Below are 12,118 nucleotides of genomic sequence, written 5' to 3'. Positions count from 1 at the left end.
GGTCCGCAAGTTTTGTAATCTCTTATCTGCGAACTCGAATAAAAAGAACACATGTGATTATAGTTAAATGACCAAGTAACTCAAAGATGAATTTATTTCAACAATTTTATTTGTCCGACTATTTGAGACCAAATGAATTATAACAGTCACGGATCAATTGGGAAATTTCTAACAAGCTCTTGTTACAACGATAGAATGATCAGTTTCAACACTAACTCCACCAGTGCATAGACGTGTTCTGAAATAAGAAACAGGCTCATATAGTCAATAAGTCACAGGCTCATTCGTTGGTAAATACTTTACTATTTAGTTTTAGTGTTCAAGGAGAAAGCATTTGTAGCTGCCCATAGTTCACCAGTTTCAACGTGGATAGTTCACTTTACCGTCAGCGACTATAAACTTTTGGATCAGTTTGATTTTTTAAAAAATCAATACGGTTATAACCCTGCCATGCACATTGCGATCCAACCTAGTGCAGAAGGTGGGCCCACTTAGAGACTAGACTAAGAAAGATGTTGACATTAGGAAGAAGAGAACGAAGTTCCGCTCAAGTCTAGAACTTAGGAAGAGGCTGTGCTCAAGGCAGACGTTGTTCTATGTATATGTGATATCCCGTGAATACATTTATATATATATATATATATATCGATTGAGTCGCCTCCCTTAACTTATTACAATACTTTCTTGGTTTCAATAAAGTTAAAATATTTAAACAAGATAAAAAACAAGCAATTCGAATTTGTATTTTGTTACTTTAAACTAAGCTTATCTAAGGGGGAAAACTCCAAACTTATAACTATATCTCTCAATAATGTAGAAAATATTTCCCTTATTCGATATCAAATAAAATAATGTATTACCAATAATCAATTGACTAAATGGTTAGTCGTTTTTTTATTGATTCATCTTTTATTAGGTACAATGCATACTCGTTTGAAGTTTCAACTTGATTCGAGAATGGGTGTGGAAGAAATAACGTATACAATTATCCAAGGGGACAAAACCCTACATATCTGTGAATACTGAAGGATTTATTTTCTTTTTTGGTATCAAACAAAATAATTGACTAATTTGTTATTTTTTTAAATGGATTAATGTCTTGTCTATGCCGACAAAAATTGTGAAAAGTTTCAATTTAATCCGAAAATGAGTGAGGGAGAAATAACGTATACAAACTTTTTACCAGACAGACAGACAGATAGACATACAAAATTAGTTTACATCATCTTTCGGATAAAATTAATGTCTAACAGAAAGCAACGTTGAATGAACTATAATAGACAGACTAATTTTCTGACTGTTTCTCGAGGTATTGGTATATGCCTACGTTTATGTTGTGTGTCTATTATCAAACTGTAATGGATCAAAATGTTGGTTGTGTATCATGAATCATGATATGCGTATCTTAATATTCAATGTTGCATCATTTTACTGTGTTTACTGTACAGAATAATCATTTTATTTTTATTAAGATTTAAATGTTTTTAGCTTACTTTTAAAATAACCCCCTGACATACACAATAGTTCACGGCTATTTTTGAACTATGGACCATTGTAATTGAAGACAACATTGGTCTGTGTGACAATAAAAACTAGACATGGCAACAGTTTTTGGTTGCAAGACATTCTGCTGTTTCTCTATTCATTCCCCTATATCTACGAGGCATACGTGTACAATATTTTTATTGTGAGAAAATGGTAATTAAATAAAGCGAAATTATGGAAAGTTCAAACTCAACTATTTCCGCCTTGCAGCATTACGGTCGATGTGAACACAGCACACGACCTCCTTGATCCCCCCTCACCCCAAAATCTTACAGATCAGTATTTTTCACCAGTTCTGGGGTCAACAGTCCCATGATCCACCCAGACCCCGCCCACACTGGCTTCTACTATTGAATACATACACAGCGCTTGCTTCTTTCCTGTCCACGTCAACTTCTGAGATGTAAAGTTTTGGTCCCCTCAAGCCCAGAATGTCCCACTGAAAAGGGTTCAGAAGTGGGGCGATGTGAGTAAATGAAAGTGTCACTGATTGTACGTTGCCGATGTCCTTAGCAGTGCCCACTTTAAAGTGGTAGGTTGTACCAACATGGAAGTCAATTGGGCTGAAACAAATAAATAATAACATATATTAGTTCATGTTGTCAACATGTAAGTTAATGCAATTGAAACCAAAGCCTGACGGCCTACATGACTAGAAAAAAACAACAACACAATCTCTTGACTTTTCTTTGAGTTGTCAACCTTTAAATTTTATGTGGCCACCATAGTATATATATAGTCTATGGTGGCCACAGAGATATCTTATAAAAAGGAACATCAGAGCATCTTCAGACTCCCCCCCCCCCTCCCTTTTCCAGATCTAACCAAAAACTGGACGTTAGAATGGAAACACTTCAGCATTTCAAGAATGGGACACCGTGTTAATCGAAAACATGTCTGTTGTTTTATCTTTGAGGTACAAGTATGAGGTTATTGTTCACGTTTTCAAAAGCCACCATTTCTATTAATCCTGCAACCTCCCTCCCTCTAACATACCCGTTCAAGCCAAACTTTCTGCTAGTCAGTCACCAATACGAAATTCCACAGAATTAATTGAAGTCTAAAATACATTTCAAGCCCTGATTTTGAAACTCACTCTTCATTCAGTTGAATCTTTTCAGTGCTGCCTTTATCTCCAGTGAATACAGCGAACAGTTGACCACGTTCAGTTTGACCAGTTCCAGCGGAGAGTTTCACATTGATATCTAGGTGATACTCTGGGAGAACATGCAAAGTGATTAGATTTTCTTTTTCTATAGCTGAGTAATGTAATCATTGTAACTTCGGTGTCTAGAACAGAATCATAGACAGTGACAACCAATTGATAATGGTTACTTACACACTCACCAAACACAGACATTTAGCCAAGACATCCCGCACATGAAATACAGAGATTTTGCCAAGACATCCCGCACATCAACTTATTCAAAACATCCCACGCATCAATTTAGTCACAACATCGCAGTCATGTCATCCAACTCATCAAATTAGTCATGGTATCCCACACATCAACTTAGTCAAGACATTGCACACATTAACTTAGACATGATATCCTACACAGCAAATTAATCATGATATCGCACAATCTAGAATCAGAAATATTGGAACACAATAAATAGAATCTCTGAATGAACGGCCCCTCAACGTTCCAAAGAAATAGAGAGGCTACTCATGAAGTTGGAGACTTAAGTGCCGCTTGTCCGGAAATAAGGATTGGACCGGAAAGCATTAGAGGAATTAATGACGCGATAGGTCATGATAGACAATGTGACATCCGGTCAAAATGAGCTCCTCCCACTTATTCCACAATACCTGGCTAGGGGTCAAGCGTTATATGCGCTCAAGGTCTAGACAAAGGTGAAGGGGTGTGCCCGTGGCGGATATTCTAGCCGTCTTGCAAGATAAAGAGAGTTCAAATCGTCTCGCGCTATCGAGAAGTCAACAAGGTTGATAGGCATCACACTTGAATAGAATAATAGAGACAGATAGTCAAGTGGCGAGTGAATGTGATAAAAGAAGGGGGGGGGGGGTAAAATAACTTAGAAGTGAGACATCAGTGATCATGGCTTTTTATATGGCAAAAAAAAAAAAAGGTTACAGAGACAGTTTGGGTGGAAACATAAACTCAAAATTGATCCCCGAAGTGGTCCACCCAGGCAGAGAAAAAGGCAGGTTTCAATATTTTCAGAAAGAATATAAAAATGAAATTCTATCAAATGCATATGACATCCCTCACATCAACTTAGTCAAAACATCCCACACATCAGCTTAGTCAAAACATCACACACATTAACTTATTCATGACATCCCTCACATCAACTTATTCATGACATCCCTCACATCAACTTATTCATGACATCCCCCACATCAAATTATTCATGACATCCCTCACATCAACTTATTCATGACATCCCTCACATCAACTCAGTCAAAACACCCCACACATCAGCTTAGTCAAAACATCACACACATTAACTTATTCATGACATCCCTCACATCAACTTATTCATGACATCCCTCACATCAACTTATTCATGACATCCCTCACATCAACTTATTCATGACATCCCTCACATCAACTTATTCATGACATCCCTCACATCAACTCAGCCAAAACACCCCACACATTAACTTATTCATGACATACCTCACATCAACTTATTCATGACATCCCTCACATCAACTCAGTCAAAACACCCCACACATCAACCTATTCATGACATCCCTCACATCAACTTATTCATGACATCCCTCACATCAACTTATTCATGACATCACTCACATCAACTCAGTCAAAACATCCCACACATCAGCTTAGTCAAAACATCACACACATTTACTTATTCATGACATCCCTCACATCAACTTATTCTCGACATCCCTCACATCAACTTAATCATGACATCCCTCACATCAACTCAGTCAAAACACCCCACACATCAACTTATTCATGACATCCCTCACATCAACTGATTCATGACATACCTCACATCAACTTATTCATGACATCCCTCACATCAACTTATTCATGACATCCCTCACATCAACTTATTCATGACATCCCTCACATCAACTCAGACAAAACACCCCACACATCAACTTATTCATGACATCCCTCACATCAACTTATTCATGACATACCTCACATCAACTTATTCATGACATCCCAAATATCAACTTAGTCATGACATCCCAAATATCAACTTAGTCATGACATCCCACACATCAACTTGGTCATGACATCCCAAATATCAACTTAGTCATGACATCCCAAATATCAACTTGGTCATGACATCCCAAATATCAACTTGGTCATGACATCCCAAATATCAACTTGGTCATGATATCCCAAATATCAACTTGGTCATGACATCCCAAATATCAACTTGGTCATGACATCCCAAATATCAACTTAGTCATGACATCCCACACATCAACTTAGTCATGATACAACAATTAAAGACATCGCACACATGACATTAAGACTTACGACAGAAAGGTCTATGAGCGGCTGTGGTAAAGAAAATCTTTCTGGACTGTCCTCTAGGTGGAATGTTTTTATCAGCATGCAGTCCCATGTAAGCACAGCCAGCAGTACCGCACGAGTTGCATCTACCACTCTGGTAGGCATTCAAAGAACCCAAGTCAATTATTACATTATCTCTTTTGGTTTTACAAAGTTTCTTCCTTAGTTCTGAATTTAGTATTTAAATCATGATACATTAAGAAAATAACTGTTATTTTTTCAAATTAATAAAGTTATACAATATTTTTGGCATTAAATAGATACTTTTTTTTTAAATCAAAAAGTTATGGGGTGTAATTGAGGATTTGTACGATAGATGTTAAACACAGTTAATTGTTTTCTGTCTAAATGTCGATTTTTTTATGATCCAGTTAAAATTTTTAAAGAAATAAAGTTAGGCCTACATAGTAAATAAAAAGAGGCATGGAGCAATGTTTAGGCGATACAATGTAACCTAAAAAAAAGAATTTAGTTAGCTACATTTTGTCTTTGAACTTTTTTTTTAACCTTCATTATTTTTAAAAATTCTTTCTGCTTCCATCACTCACTGAAATTCGATACCTTCTTTGCATTTTATTAACTACATTCGTCCTTGATATTTGTTAGTTTCAAATGAATTCATCATATAAGTTGAACTTTTATTTACCTACCGTGAAGTCATCTTCAGTCACGCAAGCATATCCCATAAACGGACATGGACTATTGACACTTTCCATAAAGAAGTGAATGGCTCTGAAATGATTGCATGCAACAACTTCGGCTGTCCCTGTGGTCCAGAAACATTGAAAAGAAAATCTCCTTTCATTACATAGTCAAATATAATGGAAATATATGAAGTAAAACAAGAATAATAAGCAACGAATGTACTCACTAGTTTGTAACTAAAGATAAGTATGTACTCACTAGTTTGTAACTAAAGATAAGTATGTATTCACTAGTTTGTAACTAAAGATAAGTATGTACTCACTAGTTTGTAACTAAAGATAAGTATGTACTCACTAGTTTGTAACTAAAGATAAGTATGTACTCACTAGTTTGTAATGAAAGATAAGTATGTACTCACTAGTTTGTAACTAAAGATAAGTATGTACTCACTAGTTTGTAACTAAAGATAAGTATGTACTCACTAGTTTGTAACTAAAGATAAGTATGTACTCACTAGTTTGTAACTAAAGATAAGTATGTACTCACTAGTTTGTAACTAAAGATAAGTATGTACTCACTAGTTTGTAATGAAAGATAAGTATGTACTTACTAGTTTGTAACTAAAGATAAGTATGTACTCACTAGTTTGTAATGAAAGATAAGTATGTACTCACTAGTTTGTAATGAAAGATAAGTATGTACTCACTAGTTTGTAATGAAAGATAAGTATGTACTTACTAGTTTGTAACTAAAGATAAGTATGTACTCACTAGTTTGTAACTAAAGATAAGTATGTACTCACTAGTTTGTAATGAAAGATAAGTATGTACTCACTAGTTTGTAACTAAAGATGAGTATGTACTCACTAGTTTGTAATGAAAGATAAGTATGTACTCACTTAGTTTGTAACTAAAGATAAGTATGTACTTACTAGTTTGTAATGAAAGATAAGTATGTACTCACTAGTTTTAACTAAGAATGGAAATGTGAATGAAAAAAACTAAAATGTCCATTATTGAAAAATCTCAGATTAGATACAGGTTTTTTGTTCTATCAGGATTCAAGCATTCGGTTCTTCGTGTCTAACTAGATACATTAAATTTCGTTTAATCAAATATTTATTTATTTTATTGGTTTTATTTCTATTTCATTGTCTTTGTCACTGACCTATTCAATTTCAATTTGAATAAGATTTCAGTTTAAGTCAGATAACAAAATAATTAGCGAAACTTTGTTTTGTATTAAATCTTTTGTCTTTATGCAAATAGTAAAAACATAGGCATACAAATATATGATTAGATAACTGTACGCCATCATGGGCCATCACTTGTGTTTCAAAATAAATTAGATATTTTCCCCATAAATTATTAATTTTTTAATTAGAAATTAACAAATGCAAACATCTCATATAGGCCTACACTTATAGGCCTACTGGAAAAAAAAAAACGAAATTCTCTTACATGATAGGGACAAACTAACAAAGGCGAACCTGACAATAGGATCATGTCCACTTATTCACAGCATATATGTTTTTACGATCTTTATTAGTATAGCTATTTGCAATATTTTGGTCTCGTATTTTTGGTCTATACTTCAAACAATAAAGTTTTTTTTTTTGGTCTGTATTCTTTTCCTTTAAACTCCCTACCTACTGAATGTTTAACTACAACTGAGACACAGCAGGTAGAGCCTAAGTAAAAAAAAACAAAAAACTCCCGATTTCCTTTTGTCTACAATTTGAGGTACTGAAACAAATAAAATAGTTTGTAGGGTTCATAAGTATGTTAAAAAAAAAAAAAAACAACGAATAAATAATAAAGGGCAATACCTTGGACCAAGCCCCACTCAGCTATCTGGGTGAATGGGTTTCGAGTACACCCGGGTTGGTCACGACCTAAATTAGGAAAAAAGTCCAAATGGGCAACTGGTTCGCGTGTACCCAAACCTGTAATGAAACAAACTCATGTCAATATTTGTAAACATTTGATGGTTAACATTAACATTCTATGATAACAGCAAAGTATGTACTCAGTAAACTAACTGTCACATTGTCATTATGTCATATTTGTACTCAAGCATCAACTGTACTCTGCTTTTATTGACACATGTTCAAGTTATAAAACCTAAGTAACTTTAAATCGGATTTGTTCAATGTGTGTAACTTTTGTGTCACGACTTGTATGTAGGTCAGGCAGTGTGTATCAAGTATAATGTTTAACTCATAATAAAGAATAGATTTAGATCTATCTAGTAACTGGCTGGACCTACAGATTCCATTAATTTTCTAAATTAGATTTTTTATAACAAGATTTAGAGTCAAGGTGTTACGTTTGGTGCTTGCGTCTATATATTTACAAATAGTGCAATGACATTATAAGTAGAAATGTGTAATAAACGTAATTAGACAAGATGTCGAGATGTATATAACACCAAATGTATATAACATGGATTATATAGACTCACCAAATTGAATTAACGACTCGCTGTCTGTATGGATAGCATCCACAAACAATGCATCTGTTGGATCCAGTCTCACAGTGGGATCAGTGTTTTCAAAGTAAGGTCCAGCAGGGTCCAGACCTGAAGACAATGTACGATCATCAAGTACACATCCATCATGTTGTCTGGCAATAGTGTGTGTGTGTTTACATAGGTGAGGCCAGTTAATACTAAGTCTCTCTAACATAATCTTACAAAGAAATTTTAATTTATGTTTAGGAGTTTGAAACAGTATTAAAGTTTAAATGTTTTTATTATAAAGACAAGGATCTAAGGATCTGCCGTTACAGTTTCAATAGGCGTACCACTTAAATATGTCTATAAAATTTCGTCAATCAATCCATCAATTTGGACCCAAATAAAGAAATAATTATTCTTGTCATTTGGGATCCCTACTTTAGGATCTGAATTATTTTCACAAAATTATTTAATTGTTTTTTTAGAGTAAGCCATAAGCTAAATTTTGAGAATTTTACTGAGCCAAGAAGTTATCAGGGTCACACATTAAGTTTCATTAAATACTCACAATATCGGAATGTCTGCTATCATAATGAGTGCAATGACTTCAAAGACAATTACCTGTAATTCTAGCAAGGCCAGGAATTCTCTCTCCAGCGTAGCCACTAATATGTGAGCCAAGACTGTGTCCAATAATATGAAAGTCTGCTGCAGTTACACCCTTCGTTCTCTAAGAAGAAACATTAATTCTTTAAAATGTTTTAAAAAGTAAACAAGGGGTACAAACTATTGGTTTTAATTTACATTTGTAATGAAAGTAAACTAGACGCATGAAAGTTAACATCTCTAATAAAGGTAAACAATTCTAAGGAAGACAAATGTGTTGAAGGTTACTCAGGGTAAACAATTCTAAGGAAGACAAATGTGTTGAAGGTTACTTAGGGAGCCTGGAAACTAACGCATTCAATGCACCGGTATCCCAGAGTCCAACAGTGGAAATTAAAGAACCGATACACCGTAACACACAGTGTCCGTCATCAGTGTCCCGTAAGATGGGGGTGGCGGGTCTCATAATAATATTCAGGACTTCCCCGTGATTTAAACTCTAGGTCTCCAGCGGTTACTAAATGGCGGGCTGGGAGATCGACACTACACTCACTTATTGTCTCATACATGGTGTAACTCTCAGACAGAACTGGGAGTAAAGAGTTAATAGTCTCATACATGGTGTAACTCTCAGACAGAACTGGGAGTAAAGAGTTAATAGTCTCATACATGGTGTAACTCTCAGACAGAACTGGGAGTAAAGAGTTAATAGCTCATGCCTGTCCGTTAACAGACATCGTTCTCAATGGTCTATGGATTCTACTGGGACGATCAGCCTTCGCGACACTTAATGGACTTTATCTGGATATAGGTAAACAAGTTGTGATGGTCTAATGAAGGTAAACAAATCTTATGAAAAAGCAATAAGTGTATGTAAGCTGTGATCACAATAGTACTAACTATCAATTCTTTAACCAACTCAGCAATCTGAGCTCCGACCACACGAGTGTTGGCTGTTGCCTGTGTGTAAGGGGGTAAATTGCCTCTTGACCAGTCCACGACAATAATATTGTAATCATCTTGTTTAAGGAACTCATCTTTTAAATCCTGAAATCACAAATAATGAAAAGCAGGAACTTAATAATGTTACTAAATGTAACAGCACAGAAAAACACAAAACAGGTTATAATAGAATTTAAAGCTGTGTTGCTTGATACTTTGTATCACGTGACATATCGTACAAAGAGGAAATAAATGTGTCTTACTTTTTGCCAGCTAGTGATGGCAGGGTTGTCCAAAAAACCGTGCACCACAATTTTTGTTTTGGCGACTTTGAAGTGTGAAAATGTGGTGGCAGCATTGTTGTTGTGAATAGCCTGCAGATCTTGAGACGTCGTCCTGAACTCACGAGTGTAAAGCTTGAACACAGTTCTGAAGACAAAAAAAAAAACTTTACAGAAATCCCGTCTTAAAGTTTGATTTTGATAGCGTGATTATAGCTCGTAAAAATGTTTTTATTCTCTATATTATATGACTCTGTGTTTGAAAAACAATGTTGGCTATCATAATTATTTACAAAATAATTTTTTGCATTTTAATTTGGTAACACAAAACAAGGGGAAGTGGATGGCTCTCATGGCTGGCCTGTATCATGTGGCAAATAAGCCAGCTCCGACAATGAGTAGACCTTGACAAGTAACAACTACTATTCTAAATCAATATGCGTGTCTGACATTTTGACATTAAGTCTTATCTTATAGATTATACAGACGTTACTTCAAATAAGAAGGTGATTATGTCCTACGCATTTTATTAGCCTAACTTCACTTTGACATTTGCAGTTAGACCTTTAGATCCTAGAGATCCGCGAAGCAGATACAGTAAAGCTTATCCGTCTCTCTAGTCTACTAATAACGAGAGGATAATGTGGTCAGCACATAATACAAGCCTGTAGCGTGATATAACACAAGAACAAAGTTCTGGAAAGAAAGCCACTCGGCTAGTTACGTACGATCCATAACTAAAACTCTTTGCTCACCCAATCTGTTGTGGGGACTCGGGTGTCAGAACTAAAGGGCGTTCAAGGCTGACTCCAAAAGCTCCTTCTGTTGCAAAACAACCAAGTGAGCCATAACAAGCAGGCGCCCCTGAGGGAAAAAAAGTAAAATAGTTACAAATCTGACAGACAGTAATTTTATTCAGTGTATTCAACTAGAGAGTATGTTACTTTTTTCTATTGTCTCTGCTGCATTCTCTTCTGGTTCGAGAGTTTTCATCTCTATTGCTGTCACCAACAATGACAAGAGTACAACAGAAAATGGCGCCATTTTCGTGTCGATGTAGCTAGGAACATGAAGATTTACTCAATTTGAACTCTCTATATATATGACAAGGCCATGGAACGATATTGCAGGTCTAGGTATAGTCTTGTGTAGAGCAGTGGTTCTTAACCTGTTAATAATAATATACTAAATATTGCATGTAGCCACAATCTAGATTATTACTTTTTATTTAACTACCAAATTAATATCTTTTCTTTTCTTGTCCTTTAAATACGAAATGCTGAGCATTTAATTTCACACACAAAAAATTAAGATTGTGACAAAAAGTAGACCTGAGAAATATCATTCTAGCTTTGTTCGCCCAAAACAAATTAGAGTATTTTTTGTCTACTATCAACTAAAGGAGTCTTTTTCATTTCGCATTATGCATGTAGAATCGGAATCAAATACATTATCATTATGCATGAAATGTGTACATGAAATACGCTGAGTAGTTGTTTTATCAAATAGCATTATAGCGTATATTTTAAAAAATGTCTTGTAGTTTGAAAACTACTTGTTTGACTATATCTACTCAAATCTACTGGATATCAACAAGTAAAATATAAAAAATACTTTTTAAAAAAAGCTTATATTCATTTATTGGGTGAAATTGCGTCAATTAGTACAAATACTCCTTCTTCCCTAATGCTACTAGAGCATGGAATGGGTTGCCTGAGCTAGCCAGGGAAACCAGGGACTTGGCAGAATTTAAGTCATTGGTTAATATGCATGACTGAATGCATGACGCGTAGGATGTAATCATCTTTTAATACGTCTGTATTATATAAGATAAGATAAGAATCAATCATGTAATTAATTGTTCATAGGTATAGACTAAAATAATAAATGTATGCGATTGAAAATATTTGTGCGCTCTGGTCCAATCACTTTTGTGGACTAGTGGGGTTGAGGGAGAAGGTTTCTGTGCTGACTTTTCAAAAAAAAAAAAACTTGCTCAAATCGGATTAGGAACTCGAGCCTTCACGATTGAAAGCCGACTTGTTAGCTACTGAGCTACCCAAGAACTTATAAAAAGTAGAAGGTTTTATAGTTAGTTTACACTTTAATTAACTAA

The 12,118-nt window shown here is 35.1% G+C and overlaps 1 protein-coding gene across 1 annotated transcript; it reads right to left on the bottom strand.

The window, feature by feature from the left end:
* Window positions 1-87: 87 nt before the first annotated feature.
* Window positions 88-11,106, bottom strand: LOC106055497 (inactive pancreatic lipase-related protein 1-like). The gene is made up of 12 exons (XM_013211780.2): window positions 10,947-11,106; window positions 10,758-10,866; window positions 9,985-10,150; window positions 9,680-9,826; window positions 8,795-8,903; window positions 8,180-8,296; window positions 7,545-7,661; window positions 5,722-5,837; window positions 5,036-5,165; window positions 2,642-2,762; window positions 1,908-2,108; window positions 88-238 (listed from the first exon to the last, which is right to left on the bottom strand). Exons 1-12 carry the CDS (start codon window positions 11,044-11,046, stop codon window positions 169-171), a joined length of 1,503 nt encoding a protein of 500 aa, XP_013067234.1. The 5' UTR covers window positions 11,047-11,106; the 3' UTR covers window positions 88-168.
* Between the last annotated feature and the right edge of the window lie 1,012 nt (window positions 11,107-12,118).

Source organism: Biomphalaria glabrata, chromosome 5 (genome assembly GCF_947242115.1).
Source record: "Biomphalaria glabrata chromosome 5, xgBioGlab47.1, whole genome shotgun sequence".
NCBI classification, from domain to species: Eukaryota; Metazoa; Mollusca; class Gastropoda; family Planorbidae; genus Biomphalaria; species Biomphalaria glabrata.
The sequence above is the reverse complement of the archived record's forward strand: the minus strand, read 5'-3'. Positions and strand labels throughout refer to the sequence as shown.